Consider the following 18,523-nt stretch of genomic DNA (forward strand, 5'->3'; position numbering starts at 1 on the left):
TTAATTATGTTTATAGTTTTTCTAATACTGAACCAGTCCTATGCTACTAGTATAAATCTAGCCTTTGTCATAGTATATAATTTTTGTGATAAAGAGCTGTAATTTTCTTCTTAGAACTTTATTTAAAAGTTTCCATCAATATTTATTAGGGAAATAGAGCTATAGTTTTCTTTTTCTGAGTTGACTCTCCCTCATTTAGATATCAGAATGATAACTGAGTCAATAGGTAGGATTCCTTTATGTGTGTGATAAAAATATACTAAACAAAAACTTCAGGGACTGGTCTATGCAAAAGAAAATTTTTATTTGCTTTTCTAAAGAGAAGGACAGACTCATGATCAAAAAGCTGCCAACAAGATTCAAACCAAGCAAGATTATATACGTCCTAACACAGGTTCCCCCTCCTTAAACCCATTGACTGGGTTTCTAGAGGTACAATCTTATTCGAGGAAAATCTACACCAGCAACCAGCACAGAGAAAAGAATAAAATATTTTCATAATATTTTTCCTATCAGATAGTGAGGTAACTTGGGACCTTCATCACTACTTTCTTTTAAATTAAAAAAATTTTTTAAGGTTTTTGCAAGGCAATGGGGTTAAGTAGCTTGCCCAAGGCCACGCGGCTAGGTAATTATTAAGTATCTGAGACCAGATTTGAACCCAGGTACTCCTGACTCCAGGGCCTGTGCCACCTAGTTGCCCCTCCTTCATCACTATCTTAATGAAGCAATGTCTATGTCTGTTCTTCCAGTTTGCAAAAATAGTCTTTTCATAAAGCAGGTGGCTCATGAGCTTCTCTTTTGGAATGCAAGGTCTTTCTAGGAATAATGGTTTGTTTTTCTTTTTTTTTTGCAAGGCAAATGGGGTTAAGTGGCTTGCCCAAGGTCACACAGCTAAATCATTATTAAGTGTCTGAATTGGGATTTGAACTCAGGTACTCCTGATCCAGGGCCAGTGCTTTATCCACTGCACCACCTAGCTGCCCCTAGTTTGTTGTTATTAATATTTCTTAACCCTGAGAGGACTTCACTTGGAATATTAACCCTATGAGGGTTTTATTGGGAATATTCCACTCATTTATATATATTTTTGAAACAGTTTGTATTGTATTAGAATAAACCATGTTAGAATTAATTTATAAATCCACTTTGTGTTTGTGCCTTTTTTTTCCATTTTACTAATTCTGCTTTTCAAGGTCTTCTCCTGAATTTTTGTATTTCTTTTATCATTTGGCCTATTCTATTTTTTAAGGTGTTATTTTCTTCACTACTTTTTATATCTCCTTTAGGACTTGTTTTTCATGATATTCTTCCATTACTCTCATTTGTCTTCCAATTTTTCTTCTACCTCTTTAACTTGATTTTCAAAATCTTTTTTGAGCTCTTCCATGACCTAAAACCAATACATATTTTTCTTGAAGACTTTGGATGTTGGAAAAAACTTTCCAACTCATCTTTGTTTTCTTCTGAGTGTGTTTTTTTGTCACCATAGTAACTCTCTGTGGTTAGATTTTTTTTTTCTGTCTGCTCACTTTTCCAATTTGTTTCTTGACTTTTAAATCTTTGTTACAGTGGGACTCTACTTCCAGTGTGGAGGGTGCACTGTCCCAAGCTTCAAGGATTTGCTGCAGCTGTTTTCAGAGATACTTCTGGGGATCTGTAAGTTTTCAGTACTTCCAATGTGGTATGATCTAAGGAGAGGTGTTTACTACTCTCATGGCCTGCAGTCTGGTCTATGAGTGACCATAATGATTTTTTTTTTTTGCTCCACTGAACCTGCAAGCTCTGCTGAGCTAGTGTTCCTCCTTACCCTGGAATTGCCACCTAGGACTTTGACCTAGGTTCAAATATGGGCAAAGCAACAAAGTTGTGCAGGATTTTTTTTTTAGGTTTTTGCAAGGCAAATGGGGTTAAGTGCCTTGCCCAAGGCCACACAGCTAGGTAATTATTAAGTGTCTGATACCGGATTTGAATCCAGGTACTCCTGACTCCAGGGCCAGTGCTTTATCCAATGGGCCACCTAGCTGCCCCAGTTGTGCAGGATTTTGCTAGCAAAAAGACTACTTAAATCTCCTTCTTATCAGTTATTTAGCTATTTTACTATCTGTGGGTTCAGGCCATAATTTCATCTTCTGAAAATACTATTTTGGCTCATCTAGGGACCAGAAATGTAGATTTGGGGTTGTCCAGAGGTGGTGCTGTCCTCTCCTTCTATGTATAAATACACAGAATGTGTCATTTTATAGAGTGACTGTCTTTTCCTTATTTGCCAGCTTTTGAGTAGTTAGAGGGTCTTGCTGGCATAAACTCATATGTGTTAAATGTTTATTATTATTTATTATGACAGCCCTCCCTACCTGGTGCAGATTCATTGCTCCCTAGTTCCTAGTGTTCTTCTTTGAAAACCCTCATAATTTTGGTTGATATTTGAATAGGCAATTAATCTGTATAAAGTGACAAATAATAAATTACAAATTTCACCTTGTTTTTTTCTAATCTCTTGGATAAACAGCAGTTCCTGATCATTTATTTAGATTTAGTTCGTGCATTATATGACCTTCATGACCTTAGGAAAATCATTTATTGTTGAGCATTCTGTAGTATGTTCTTTCCTTTTCTGTCTCCCCCAATACCCTCTTCCCCATACTAACTAAGCCTGTAACCTTGATGCCTAAAAGAAAAAAACCAAATACAAAAAACCAGAGGAGAAAATTAATCATCATCAGGGAACAAAGCTCCTTCTCTGGTGGAGGCTCAAGTACATCAGAGGAATAAAACTTTAAGGTCTATTATTATTTAATAGAGGCCACATTGACATTTTTTTCTTTGTTGAAGTTTATTAGTGTTTGAAGTGCTGGATTCTCAGGCAGATAATACCAGGGTTTGAATTTTCACTCTGCTCCTTTCTATGTGAATTAGGGAAAGGTATGACCCCCTCTCATTCTCAGCTTTTTAATCTATAAAAAGAATAGACTAGGTTATCTTTAAAAGTTCCTTTCATTAGGCCCAGAAGAATCTGGATTCCTAATAATTTTGAGGGGGGGATGATGCAAGGGAAAAATGAAGAGAACTGTGAATACAGAAAGTGGGTGGAGATGTAAATTGACTACCACCTATTCTTGAGATGTAAATTGACCTAAGTGGAAGTAAGAGAATTATGACTGTAACAGAAACAATTTGTAATCTCCTCAAATTGGGTGGAGATCCCCATTAGCATTGATTCATTGTTTAATGTAAAATTTGTATCCTTATCTTTTTAGGCTTTAGCCTCTACCTACTTCCTGGTCCAGTAAGAGAAGGGGAGTTTGGGGGTGGCTAGGTGGCACAGTGGATAGAGCACCAGCCCTGGAGTCAGGAGGACCTGAGTTCAAATCTGGCCTCAGACACTTAATAATTACCTAGCTATGTGGCCTTGGGGAAGCCACTTAACCCCATTGCCCTGCAAAAAAAAAAAGAAAGGGAGTTTATCTTTTGCCCTCTGGATGAGAGGCAAGACATAAAAACCTGGGTTGGACTCCAACTCAGGGCCACAGTCTTTTGATGATGGCCCAGCCAATGCTACTTGGCTGTTCTTTTATCTGTTTCTCTATCTCTCCCTATTCCTTCCTATCTCTTGTAACCTTTTTAATAAATTTTTGTTTTATTTTTCCCAAAAAAAAATTTCCTTTCATCTCAAAATCCTATGAACCTCCAAAGTGTAATAAAGTACTTGAGGAGATGGTTAATGCATATCTATGTTCCAGGCTTAATTTGAAAAATTAGATCTATGTATTATGGACAAAATAGAAGCATTAAACAAAGATGAGTAGATAAAATATTGTTTATATGCATGCAAAGATGCAAATAAAGTTTCCCTTGTGACCTCTTTGCCAAAATTATAGATTTGCATTCCCTTCATTTTGTTGTCTTGGGAATATCCATAACTTCCCTAGGATTTTTGCTGGTAAATTGGTCTTTGAAGAAGGAAAAGGAGTTGGATTATTTCTTTTGTCCCAGAAAAACTCCAAGGCTTAATGTTACTTTTTCCTTGCTCTCCCTTCCAGTCCCCTATCCTCCACCCCTCCTTGAGGTATTTCCTAGTCTGGGTAGGGACCATTTTGGTGGTGGCTGGAACATATTTGCCTAGAAGAGGAACTGACTGGGGGGAAGGGAGGGGGGAGGCACTCCCCATGCCTAGGTAGTTTCAACATTGTTCAGACCTCACAGAGAGAGACAGAGGCATTCCTGTCAGTGGTTCTAAGTTTCATAATCACTATTCATCTTCTGACTGGGGAGGGCATAGAGAAGGCAGGGAGAAACCCAGGGACCAGAAATGTAGACTTGGGGTTGTCCAGAGGTGGTACTATCCTCTCCTCCTTTCTACACAGAATGTGTCATTTTATAGAGTGACTGTCTTTTCTTTCCTACATAGGATGTGTCATTTTATAGAGTGACTGCACTTATTTGCCAACTTTTGAGTAGTTAGAGGTTCTTGTTGACATAAACTCATATGTGTCATATCACGTATGTGGTGACAATTGCTGATGAGTCTTGAAGTATATACTTTTTTTTTTTTTTAACAGAAATCAGCATGATGAAGGCCACCTTGGTAGCTTAGGAATTAGAGCTTACAGTATATTGTTAACCTGCAGAACACAGAAAACTTTACTGGCAACTCAGTTTTACAGTACACAACAAGCCTTTGGCTTAGTGACAGATTTTATAACCAAAGTGAGTGCAAGCTGTCTTTTTATGCCTTGAGGACTTTTAGACAAAATTATCTCCATTTAATACATGATTATCTTCGTTTAATAGACAAAAATATCTGAGGCACAGAGGGAAAAAAGAGGAACGGGGGAATTTAGGAAGGAAGTAAATGCTGCTAGAACTAGCTGTAGGGGAAGAGCTGGGAGCAGTTTCTGTTCATAATTACCCACAGAAACTGAAAGAAAAAAAATAGAGACAGTGTTGTTCATTGAGAATAATAATTTGCATCCTTTTTTGCATAAATTTGTGTGGTTGAACTAGAGAAGGATGTCACCCATCTCCTTGTGAGGCAGATAAATTTTTTGCACACACGTGTGTGTGTGTGTGTGTGTGTGTGTGTGTGTGTGTGTGTATTTGTGTGTATAGAGATATAAAGTTTATAATACCATTGCCTTGAAACCAGGATATTCAGGCAGTTGTTTTGAATCTCAGTTTTTCTTTTTAGAAGCTTGAGTGATCTTGGCTTCAGTTTCCTCATCTGTAAAATGGTGAGGCTGAACTAAATAATTTTGAAGGTTCCTTCCTATTCTGTTTTCTATGATATTGTTCCCATATTTTATGTATTTGAAAAGAGAGACTCAAAGAGGTGAAATAACAAGCATGGGATTATCAAACTGGTGTCAGAGCTAATATTTCAACTTAGATCTCCAGACTCAATGTCCAAAACTCTTTCAGCCAATCAATCAATATTTATTAAGCACCTAAGCTATATGTCTGGAGTCAAGAAGACTCATTTTTGTGAGTTACAATCCAGTCTCACATAATTACCAGTTGTGTGACCCTGGACAAGTCATTCAACCCTATTTACCTCATTTTCTTCATCTATATAATGTGCTGGAGAAAGAAATGGCAAACTACTCCAGTATCTTTGCCAAGATAATCCCAATGGGGACACAACAACAACAATAAATGATCTTAGCTACACTTTGTTAATCATTGGGGATTCACAGTAAGAGATAAAAGTCAATTCTTGCACTCTAGGAGTTTACAATCTAATGGGAATAATAATAAAAACAAATATATATATATATACAACAATACAGGATAAATAGAAAATAATAGAGGAAAAGCATTGGAATTAAGAAGGGATAGAGAAGATTTCAGTAAAACAAGGAATTTTTAATCAGGACTTATAGGAAACTATAAGAAAATCAATGTGTAGAGTAAAGGAGGAAGGGCATTCCTGGCATGGGGAAAAATAGAAAAAAATTCCCAGAGCCAAAAGATACTCCACTGTCTTGTTTGTGTAACAGCTTGGAGGTCAGTGTCACTGAATTGAAGAGTACTTCCAAAGTTCACATATTCAATAAGTAACAGATATGTATCCTCCCACTCAAAATCTAGTATTTTATGATCTGTTCCTTGCTACCTCCTCCTTCATAGCCTATCAAATTAATATTAATTTATATTTCTAAAGTAGGTTAATTTCAAAAAGTTTAAGTGTCTATCTACTATGAGCAAGGCATTATATTCTATGGAATCTTCATTTCTTTAAATGATCTGAACCAGCCTTCTCACTTTTTTCTTTTTCTTTTTTCTTTTTTTTCTAATTTTTTTATTCTCATTTCTTACAAATGTTTTTTTTTACATTAATAAAATATACTTGTTTACAAGTAAACAAAATACCCCTCCCCTCATGAATATAGATAGACTTGCTTGGGCGAAAAAGTAAAGAGGAGAGAAAAAAAATAGTAATAATTGTAGGTATGGCCAGGTGGTGCAATGGATGAAGCACCAGCCCTGGAGCCATGAGCACCCGCGTCCATATCCAGCCTCGTAAACCCAATAATCACCCAGCCATGTGACATGCAAGCCACCCAATCCCCACTGCCCTGCAAAAACCAAAAAGAAGGAAAAAAAAGACCCCAAAATAAAATAAAATAGTAATAATAGTAGGGGTGGCTGGGTTGCAGACAGAGCATTGGCCCTTGAGCCAGGAGCACCTGGGTCCGAATCTGGCCTCAGACACCCAAAGATAATTCTGCTATGTGGCTCCAGGCAGGCCACCCAGCCCCACTTGCCCTGCACCATACCCCAAATAATAACAAAAAATGTGCTTCAGTCTTTGTTCCAACACTATCAACTCTGTTGTGAGTGGATCACATTCTTTATGATAAGTCCATCACAAAAGTTACTTCCATATTTTTCCAACATTGCCATTGCTGATCGCAACTCCCTCCTTTCTTATTTCTCCACTACCGTGTACTATATTTTCTCTCTCCTTTCACTCTGACTCTGCTGTAGGGTCACTGAGTGGCGCAGCAGACAGATCCCTGGTCCTGGGGCAAAGAAGCCCTGAGCCCCCATACCACCCCTTAGGGCCAGAATCCACCTGGCCCTATCTTCCTGGGCATGCCATCCAATCCCAGCCCCTTGCAAGAAGTAAAAAAGAAAATATGTTATATCTGACCACTGTCCCCCCATGGTCCATCCTCTCCTCCTTTATTCACATCCCCACCCCTTCCCCCTGCTCCCCCCTCCTTCTTACTCCAGTTGTCTATACCCCATTGAGTATATATGCTGTTTCCTCTCCTAGCCACCTCTGATGGGAGCAAAGGTTCCCTCATTCCCCCTTGCCTTCCCTCCTTCCATATCATTGCAATAGCTCATTGTAATAAAAAACATCTTATGTGAAATATCTTGGACTATTCCCCCTCTCCTTTTTCTTTCTCCCTTTCCATTTCCCTTTTTTCCTATTGACTCCATTTTTACACCATATTTTATCTTCAAATTCAGCTTTCTCCTGTGCTTCAACTATAAAAGCTCCCTCTACCTGCTCTATTAACTGAAATGGTTCATATGAATATTATCAGTATCATTTTTCTATACATGCAGTTCATCCTCATTAAGTATCTCATATTTCCCCCCTCTCCTCCAATCTCCATGTTTCACCTGAGTCCTGTATCTGAAGATCAAACCTTCTGTTCAGCTCTGGCCATTCCAAAAGGAACCTTTGAAATTCCCCTGGTTCATTGAAAGTCCATCTTTTTCCCTGGAAGAGGACATTCAGCCTTGCTGGGTAGTTCATTCTTGGCTGCATTCTAAGCTCTTTTGCTTTCTGGTATATTGTATTCCAAGCCCTACGAGCTTCCAATGTAGATGCTGCTAAGTCCTGAGTGATCCTGACTGCAGCTCCACGATATTTGAACTGTGTCCTTCTGGTTGCTTGTAATATTTTCTCTTTGACTTGGGAGTTCTGGAACTTGGCTATAATATTCCTAGGGGTTGGTTTTTTGGGATCTCTTTCTCGGGGAGATCGGTGGATTCTCTCCATTTCTATTTTGCCTTCTGCTTCTAGAATATCAGGGCAATTTTCCTGTAGTAATTCTTTGAAAATGATGTCAAGGCTCTTTTCCTGATCATGACTTTCAGGTATTCCAATAATTTTCAAATTATCTTTCCTAAGTCTGTTTCTCATATCAGTTGTTTTTTCAGTGAGATATTTCATGTTTTCTTCTAATTTTTCATTTTTTTGGTTTTGAAGTATTGATTCCTGATTTCTGGTAAATTCATCAGTCTCCCTGAATTCTGTTCTTTGTCTGAAGGATTTATTCTCCTCAGAGAGTTTTCTTATCTCTTTTTCCATCTGGCCAAATTTGCTTTTTAAAGCATTCTTCTCCTCAATAACTTTTTGAACTGTTTTATCCATTTGACCTAAGCTGTTTTTTAGCATGCCATTTTCTTCAGCATTTTTTTGGATTTCCTTGACTAAGCTGCTGACTTCATTTTCATGTTTTTCCTGCATCTCTCTCCTTTCTTTTCCCAGTTTTTCTTCCAACTCCCTCATTTGATTTTCAAAGTCTTTTTTGAGCTCTGTCATAGCCTTAGCCCAATTTCTGTTTTTCTTGGAGTCTTTAGATGTAGGAGCTTGTGCTTCCTCATCTTCAGACTGAGTATTTTGATCCTTCTTGGGCTCATTTGCAAAATATTTCTCAATGGTCTTCCTCTTATTTCTTTGCTTGTTCATTTTCCCAGCCTAAGCCTGTTTTTTGGGGGTGCTTCCTGAGCTTTTGGGACACTCCCACAAGGGTCTCAGTGTGTGAGGTTCTGTCCTCCCTCCTGGTCTGTGAATGAACATAAGTGCCCCACTCTGCCACGGGGCTGAGGTGGGGGGGCCCCTGCTGTTCTCTGGGGGGCCTAGACTGGGATCAGGATCTGAATATGGTCAGAGCCCCAGAGTCCTGTTCCAGAGGCAGAGGACAGAGCTGGGCAGTCTCTCTCTCTTCACTCCCCTCCCTCAGCTCAATGGGCTCATGCCCTGGGGGCTCCTGCTTACCAGCTCCACCTGCTTCTGTTTCCTGGATTTGGGCTGAGGAACGACCAAGCTGCTCCCTGTGTGCCCCGAGGGCTGGGCTCCATGTGCTCGCTCTGGCAGAGGTCCCCCACTGTTCCCCCACTTTGTGCCAGTGCTCCCCAGGGTGCAGCTCAGGAGACTCACCCGCTGCTGCCTCCGGGAGGCTGAAGTTCTTTGGCTCTGGCTGGCCACCCCTCTGGCGGGCCACCCCTCCAACCCCGGGGAGCAGAGCCTTTCTGCTCTTTTCCAGGTTACCTTGAGTAGGAGAACTGCCTCACTGGGTCCCTTTGTGGGTTCTGTCTCTTGAAAGTTTAGTTAGAGTCCTTAGTTTATGAGTTTTTATCAGAGAGCTCCTAAGACTCGATCCCTTCATGTCGCCATCTTGGCTCTGCTCCCCTCTCACTTTTTTTTCCTAATAAAATATAATTTTAAAAAATCTCTCTGGCACTAGAGATGATATTTGTAAATGGAAATAGTGTGAATATCAATGCAGTACTCTGGGCTATGCTTTTATCACCTCTCGTTTTCACTACATGGGCCAGACCACCTCCTTTTCCAGTCTTCCATGTCATTGGCACTGTCTTTATTCATAATAGGTTAAAAACCTACTTATATACATCATTCATTTTCCATTTCCATTTTTATCCCCTGGATTCTTCTGAGATTTTGTAGTTCTAAGGTTTTTCCCAATTCAGCTAGTAGATTAAAGATTTTTAAAAATAGGAAACTTTTTAATAGTGAACAATTTGAGATTATTGAAAGTATCTTGAAATTTCCTAAATGTAATCTGATCTTCTTTCATCTTACTACTCCATTCTGGGTTCACCACATTGCAGTCTAAGATATATGTTTTGATGGCTTAATTCAGGTGTGTTACTTATCCAACTTATATACCTAGCTAATATGTATTATTCATTTACTTAGTTTTTCCAGTAAATTACTAAGTCATTTTCTTTTGAGTGATTGTGGATTCCATTGATAAAAAGCCTGTGTCATAGGCTTCAGTGCTATTCAGGAATGATCTTATGAAGAACTTTACCTTAGAATGAATGATGGATTCATTAAATGCTTACTATGCAAAGTGCAAAACACTAGGCTAAACTCTAGGAATACAATTAGTCAAGGAGGTTTATTTCTGCTTTCCTTGGGTATAGGATCATCTTCATGACCTCAGATACTTACTAGTTGTATGACTAGGGGCAAGTCATTTAAATCTGGATGCCTCAGTTCCTCATCTGTAAAATGAGCTGCAGGGGCAAATCACTCAATTATCTTTGCTAAGAAAACCTCAAATGGGGTCATGAAGAGTTAAAAATGACTGAACAATAAATCCCTGTTCTTCAGGAGCTCACAGCTTTTTTTTTTTCTCAGTAAAGATTAAGTGAAAAGGGAGAGAAGATGACATGAGAAGTTTGAGGAGAGAGGAAGTTTGGCATAACCATAATGGAATGTGATAAACTGTCAGCCAAGAGAGAGAATAAAAGAATGCAATAATTTAGAAATGAGAGCCAAATAGAGATTAGCTAATAAAACTGTTCAGTGAACCTAATCAGCATGTTTGTGTAACTTTCCCTAGGTGCATTCAGCAGTGGGAATAAAAAAGGAAAAGGCAAGTATTGGGAGGAATCTAGGGTTAAGATTTGGTTGAGGAAAAAAGGATGAGAGGGTCCAGCATTCAAGGAATTATGATTGAACTGATCAACCATGGGGAAGAAAAGGGAAGGGAAGCCAGAGAAATTGTGGTATACTAGAAGAGTAGAGAGAAGTGGAGTACTAGAGGTCATAAAGAGACTGAGGAGGGGTAAATTCCCTACCCACAAGCCCTATAAGCCCTTAAGTCAGTAAATTTGTAAACATTTGTTAAACACCTGCTACACACTAGGTATTGATACAAATAAAGTCAAAATAAAGTCACTGTTCTCAAGGAGGGCACAGACTGAAGAAGGAGACAATAGGTAATCAACAATGTGTTGATAAGCCATACTCAGAATGAACTAGAGATAGCGAAAAGATGGAAGTCACTAGAATTAAGGGAGATGAGTAAATGATTCCTGTAGAAGACTGAAATTTAGCTGAATTTTGAAGGAAACGAAACCATGGAGAAGAGGAGGGAGATTATTTTAGGATGGGGAACAGACATAAAAATATCCCTAGTCAGAAATTGTAGTACCATGTATGAAGAATAGCAAATGGGCTATTGTTCCTGGATCTCAGAATACAAGGCAGGGTATATAGAATAATGGAGGGGTATATACTTTAGTGTATATTAAAGACTGGAATAGTAGTGGGGAGGATAGATTGTAAAGGGATTTGATTATCAAGCAGAGGATTTTATATTTAATCCTAGAGGTGATAGGCAATCATTGGAGTTTATTGAGTAGTGGGTATGATATGGTCAGATTTGTACTTAAGGAAAATTACTGTGACAGCTGAATAGAGGATGGATTAGAGTGGAGGGAGACTTAATGGCAGGGGGATCAGCCAGAAGGTTCTTGCAGTAGACTAGGCATGAGGTTATAAGACCCTGCACCAGGATGATGGCATTATGAGAGGAGAGAAGGGGAAATATGTGAAAGATATTTTAACAGTAAACTAGACAGACATTAGCAGTATGGGGAAGGGAAGAGTTGAAGAAGACATCTAGGTTGTGGGAAGATGGGTATGCCCAAAATAGTCAGAGATGTTAGGAAGAAGGGAGCGTTTGAGGGGAAAGAATTTAATTTTGGACATGTTGAACTTTAGATGTCTATAGATTCTGTGACAAGAATGAAATAACTTTCAAAGAGTCATTATCAAATAAGCTTTTGTTTCTTGAAAGGGTTTTCCTACATTCCCTTATGGGCCCACTCACTATCTCTGCATAGTTTTCTTCTTTGACTACTACTCAATATTGTGTGTGTGTGATTGACCCTTTCCTCCCATTAGTCTTTAAGATCCTTGAAGATGAAGAACTATTTTTGCTATTTTGTTGTTTTTCTGGTGCTTAGCAGTCCTGGCACTTGAAAATTGGTGGTGGTGGGGGTTTCTGGCATGCATATTCATTCCAAACATAATGGACAATCCCATGAAAAGGTATAGAGAATGTTATTTACAAGGAATAGCAAATAATATAAATTGATGAAAATGTGAAGGGGAACAATGTATAAATAAGCTTGGAGAGAGTCAAACTGGAGCCAGATTGTGAGGCTTTTAAATGCCAAACTGAAGATTTTGAATTTTGTTCTAATGGCCATAGATAATCACTAAACCTTCTTGATCTAGGGAAATAACATAGTCAGGGGGCAGCTAGGTGACACAGTGGATAGAGCACCTGCCCTGGAGTCAGGAGTACCTGAGTTCAAATCTGGCCTCAGACACTTAATAATTACCTAGCTGTGTAGTCTTGGGCAAGCCACTTAGCCCCATTGCCTTGCAAAAAAAAAAAATAACATAGTCAGATATGTGCTTTGGGAATATCAATTTTGTAATTATGTAAAAGATGAACTGGAGAGGGAAGATAGTGGAGGCAAGGAAATTGGAGATAGAGAGAAAAATATATGTATTCTCCCAAAACTATTTATTGATGATGAAAAGGTGGAATTGATAAAACTTGGTAATTGATTGGATATTGGTGTTGAGGAACAGTAGAGAATGACTTAAAACAAACTTGCAAATCTGGTTGACTCAGTGATAGTTCCTTCTGTAGAAACAGGGAAGCTAGAAAGAAGGGTATATTTGAAGAGGAAAGTTTTATTTTATTTAGAGTTTGAGATGCCTATGGGATAATCACTTAGGAATTTCCAATAGGAAGATTCTTGAGGCACAGTCATAGTTAGGAGGCATGACATAGATGACGGTCTAATAAAGGGGTATGATGCCAATGGCCAGACAGTCAATAGAAAATCTCTCAAGAGATAATCATGTCACAAAACCCAGCAAATGCTAAAGAGAAGTCAAGAAGATGATGATGTTTGCTCTTTGTTTTCAAAGGAGACCATGATATCAGGGAGTTGATGCCATGACAAACAAGTGAATTGGATTTGAGTATGGTGCTGTGCAAAGTCACCAGCCTCACTTTCTCCTCCAGAGTCCTTTAGGTTCAGTGGTCAGAGAAGTCAAGACTCTAATTCTAATAAACTAGTCAAGAAGAGTAATTAAGGACTGAGAAAAGGCTATCGCATCTGGTAATTATTAGGTCATTAACAGAGCAGTTTTTAGTTGACTATAAAGTCAAAAGACATTGCAAAGAGTTTTTGAAGTAAAAGGGAAAGTGAATATCCTTTTTTTAAGGGATTCAATGTGAAAGGGAATAGAGTTATAAGACAATAACTTGAGGGGACTGTAGTATTAGACAAGGGATTGTGTGTGTGTGTGTGTGTGTGTGTGTGTGTGTGTGTGTGTGTTTTGTTATTAAGATGGGGGAAAACTTGTTTGTAATAGACCAGAAAGAGATTAAAAGGATGAAGAGGAGAGGGTATTTCCTGAAGCAAAATGCCAAAGGGACTGGTAGAGGATAGGATCGAGATAATTAGGGTACAAGTATAGAGTTTGCCTTGACTAGAAAATGGCCTATATCTAATTAGAGAAGAATAAAAGAAATAAAAGAATTGCCTTGTATCAGCAAGGGCCCAATTTGCTATTAGATAACATAAATTTGTTTGCTATCTACAAAAACAGGCAACATAGTTATATGACTTCCACCATTGCTATGAAGTAGCACATGTATAGAAGCCAAGACAGTTTGGAGATGGTACCTTAAGATTTGTATTTGGGGAGGCTAGGTGGCATAGTGGATAAAGCACCGGCCTTGAAGTTAGGAGTACCTGGGTTCAAATCTGGTCTCAGACACTTAATAATTACCTAGCTGTGTGGTTTTGGGCAAACCACTTAACCCCATTTACCTTGCAAAAACCTAAAAAAAAAGATTTGTATTTGGCAGGGGTTAATAAACAATAGGACAGATGTTCTGGGTTAGAAGTTAAACCTAGGGTCAAGATTGGGAAGGGAAGAATGGTGAGAAATGGAAGAAATGGAAGATAGATTCAGAAAAAAAGAAATTTTAGAGGTCTTGAACAAGAAAATGGAACATCTATGTGTGATGATATTGATACTGTCTGTGCCTGAGTTGGAGTGAAATGTGGGTGATTGGAATTATGAAAATTATAGCATAATAGAATTCCATTGCATTTATATATACCATAATTTTTTCAACCATTACCTTTTTTGGGGCACCTGGGCACCATTTTAGGGCTTTTAAGTATCTGTCCTAAAGGAACATTCAAACTTAAAAAGGAACTTACAAACTCTGGTCTTCAGGCTAGACTTGAGTGGAGGACATTGTCTTTCTCTTTTATACCTTTTGTTGACTTGATAAAAGAAGGAAAAAGAAGTACTGGAGTTTTGGGGCAATCCTGTGATATCACAGCTAGCTATGGAGTCTGGATCATAATGTAGGCCTGATTCTCTGAGAAAGCCTTAGCTTGGCTGGTGTAATTGTAGGGTATCCGGCACCCTCCTAACAAAAAATCTCCAGGGAGGAAGCACTTCTAATGATATCTCTCTTCTCCATTTAGGCAATGATTCAGAATGCAATCAATGGCCACAACATGCACGGAGGACAGGATCCAACATGCCTTAGAACGGTGTTTGCATGGGCTCAGCGTCAGCCGGGGTACTACCACTTGGACAGGTACCTGTATAGGGAGGAAGGAGACCAAGGAAAAATTGGGAGTCTGGGATTGTCCTGTTTCTTACATGAGGTCTTACTAACCATCAGTTAGGGGCTAGGCCATTCCCTTCCATAATCTCCTGCTCTTAACTTTGAGCTGCTATCCTAGTGTTTCCTTTGGAAAGAGAGGACCTCAAAGAAAAACTTGTATCCTGAAATGAGGGGTTGAGATTACAGAAAACATTATTAACAAAATGCTTGGAAAAAATGACTATTGAAAAACCATGGAAGGAATGGAGTTCCAGAAGTTGTATAAATCCAAGGATTCATTTACTTGGAGAACATTCATCCTTTTGGTTCAAAAAATATGCAGAATATGACAGAAAAAGGAAGAGTGGTATGCTAGTGTCAGCAGCCTTTCTTGTAGATGGAAACGCCAGCATCCCATGGTGCTTGGCACAGCCAGAACTTGCATGGTACTTTCCATAAACATTATTATATGCCAACTACAGCCTTCATTTCCTCTGCCTTTTGATATCAGATTAGGTATAGAATACCTATGGTGGCCATCTGAGAGAAAAGTATGTGAAAATACAGGTGTTTTTATGAAGGTATGCACTGTAATGACAAAGTAGAGGGAGAGAAATGGATGGGTCAAAAAGGCTGACCTCATTCTTCTCCAAGAAAGAGAAACTGGGGACCCCAGGGACTGATGTCCTCCTGTACCAGGTAGAGCTTTTGTTAAGGGAGATCCCAGTGGTATCTTTGGTTTTGCTATCTTAAAGCTTTTTAGTGAGTGGATATCATTGGGCTACTGTGACACAAAGGAAAACACAAATTCTGAGATCAGAACTGTATTTGAGTTGTGGCTTTGCCCTTGAATAGCAAGGTGTCTTTCAGCAAAAATGCTTCCTCTGCAAAATGGAGATAAGAATATTATTATTATCTGTTAACTACCAACCCTGTTATCAAATCCTTTAAAAAGTAAAACCTAATATTAAAGACAGGAAGAGGGAAATTAAACCACCCTGTCCATGGAAATGGGGAAGGTGACAAAGACTTTCTTCTGGCAGAATTACCTATAGCTTAAAACCACCATTTAGCATATTTTACCAGCCCCTGGCCATAGGTGTTGTACCACAGGAATTCTAGGCCCAGTTGATACTGAATCTACCAAGCAAAGAAGCACAAAAGGCTGTCCTCTACAACTACCTGTTTGCCTGCCTGCTCTCCACTGAAGCAGAAACCTGAGGATTAGCCCAATAACAGGCCAGAGCTAGAGAGGACCTTGGATGGTACCATGAATTAGAGTGCTGGGCTGAGTCAGAAACCTTTCAGTTCAAATCCTTCCTCAAGACATACCTACCAACTATATGAGCCTCAGTCGACTGATCTCTAAAATGAGAGGGACTGGATTCAGTGGCTTCTAAGGGCCCTTCCATCTCTAAATTGTTATTTTAAGATATGATATAGGGTTATAGATTTAGACCTAGAAGAGATCAGAGATCATTTAATCTTATTTCCTCAGATAATAAATTCATAAATTTAGAGCTGGAAGGATCCTTTCCAGCACAACTCCCTTGTTTTATAGAGGAGGAAACTTAGATCAGAGACTTTAAGTGAATTATTCCTATTCACACAGCTCATGAAGGAGACAAAATTTGAATCTAAATCCTCCATCTCTGCTTCCAGTGCTCTTTTGTTTGGACTTTCTTTTGCCTTATTTTTTCAAGTCCAGGCCTCCATGTGACTTCCTAGTGGTCTTCTTTCTTTCCCTGGATTTCTACCCTACTAGAGGACTTAGACTGTCCCTGGGTCCCCTAATGCTTGTTCAGTTTTTGCCTTGGCCTGTGTCCTTTCTGAGTCATCTCTTCACCATGACCCCAGACAAGTACTTTCCTTTCCTAGACCCCTACCAGCATTCCTTTTTGTTTTGTCTTCATTATAATTTAAACTCCTTGAAAATAGAGGCTGTCTTACTTGGTGGTATCTGGCTCCCCAGAGCTCAGCACATTTCCTGGCACCTAGGAAGCACGTGAAAAATCTATTTTTCCATTGGCATGATATCTTGGCAAACATTCAGAGAGACTGACCTGCCCAAGCTCATATAGACCATAAGTGTCAGTTAGTATTTGGACCTAGGACACCTTGATTCCAAATTCAGTGTTCTTCAGACATGCAGCCGCAGTCATCTAGTACAACCTATGCATATAAAGGAATGTTCCATAACACTTTCAATAAATGGTCATTCAACAAATGGCTTTGCTTAAAGACAATGATGAGTAACTCATTACCTATTGAGACAACCTGTTCCACTTTTGGGCTGTTCTAATTTTTATGAAGTTAATCCTTCTTTTGAGCCAAAATCTGCTTCTCTTCAATTTACACCCATTTATCCTACTTATGTTCTTAGGGGTCAAGCAAAAAAGACTAATCCCTCTTCTATGTGATAGTCCTTCAAATCCATGAGTTATCAGGTCCCCTTCAAGTTTCCCTTCCAAATTAAACAAACACAGTTCCTCTTGCACAGAATAATTTCTAGTCTCTTCAGAACTTCATAGTGCAATGGAAAAGAGTTATAGTTATGGGAGAGGATGCTGTTTTGGTCTACCCAAGGAACCACTGGGTAAAATATTTTTGAAACTAGCTTCTTTGAAACTTTTATCATTCGCCATGGAGCCACTAAGAGAACTGGAAGTAGCAATAATGGAAGGCTATGGGGAGGGCAATTGGTGAGACTAAGCATATATTTGAGAATTTTCTAGTTTGGAAACTGGCCAGCAAAAAAAAAAAAGACTTAGAGATTATCCTGTGCTAAGTCCCAAAATAGAAATATCTTTTTATAACAGATCCCATATGTCAATTAATAAAATAAAACATATATGTTCATTAATAATGCTAGAAATGGCTACAGAATGATATTGAGCACAGAAATGGAATGCATTTGAAGTGCTACAAATATTAGAATTCTGATGAGAATCTCAGAGTAGGAAGGGTCACAGAGGCTTATCATTTTTTTTTAGGTTTTTTTTTTGCAAGACAAATGGGGTTAAGTGGCTTGCCCAAGGCCACACAGCTAGGTAATTATTAAGTGTCTGAGACCGGATTTGAACCCAGGTACTCCTGAATCCAAGGCTGGTGCTTTATCCACTATGCCACCTACCTGCCCCGAGGCTTATCATCTTAAAGAAGCCAAGGCCCAGGGAGGTTCAAGATCACAGAAATATTAAGGATCAGACTGGGGCTAGAAACCAGATCTTTTTCCCTTTCCATGCTGCCTCCAGGACAGTTGTAACTTGATCAAGGGTGAACAGTAAGCATCAAAATCAGAATTTGAACCCAGATCCTGTGATCTCTGAATCAGTGTTCTTTCTATTGTACTGACTGTGTGAACCTGTCTCCTCATCTGTATAATGAAGACTATAATTAGCTTGTACTATACCTACCTCAGTGAATGATTGTGAAGAAAGTATTTTGAATTGTGAAGTTCTTTTTTTAGAGATAGCTAACTGTGAATTAGGGCACCTAATTTTTACAGTGGATAAAGTGCTAGACCTAGAGTCTGGAAAACTCATCTTCCTATGTTGAAATAAGACCTCAGACACTCACTAGCAATGTCAACTTAGGCAGATCACTTAAGCTTATTTGCTTCAGTTTCCTCATCTAAAAAATGAACTGCAGAAAGAAATGTCAAGCCACTTCAGTATCTTGCCTAGAAAACTCCAAATGGGGTTATGGAGAGTCAGACATGACCAGAACGATTGAACAGCACCAACAAATGTGAATTATTTCCAATTTACGTTTTTAATCAACATTCATTTTACTTTAAAAAATAT

The 18,523-nt window shown here is 38.8% G+C and overlaps 1 protein-coding gene across 3 annotated transcripts in view; it reads left to right on the forward strand.

Moving 5' to 3' along the window:
• Window positions 1-18,523, forward strand: part of PIK3R5 (phosphoinositide-3-kinase regulatory subunit 5) — a 115,096-nt gene that overhangs the window by 48,238 nt on the left and 48,335 nt on the right. For 2 of the 3 annotated variants that reach the window (XM_074225610.1, XM_074225612.1), the window contains exons 2-3: window positions 1,573-1,659; window positions 14,593-14,708. In XM_074225610.1, the coding sequence (XP_074081711.1) occupies window positions 14,606-14,708 (103 nt within the window). In that variant the 5' untranslated portion in view covers window positions 1,573-1,659; window positions 14,593-14,605. The remainder of the gene's footprint in view (window positions 1-1,572; window positions 1,660-14,592; window positions 14,709-18,523) is intronic. The other variant, XM_074225611.1, reaches the window with a different exon arrangement.

Source organism: Macrotis lagotis, chromosome 2 (assembly GCF_037893015.1).
Source record: "Macrotis lagotis isolate mMagLag1 chromosome 2, bilby.v1.9.chrom.fasta, whole genome shotgun sequence".
NCBI lineage: Eukaryota > Metazoa > Chordata > Mammalia > Peramelemorphia > Peramelidae > Macrotis > Macrotis lagotis.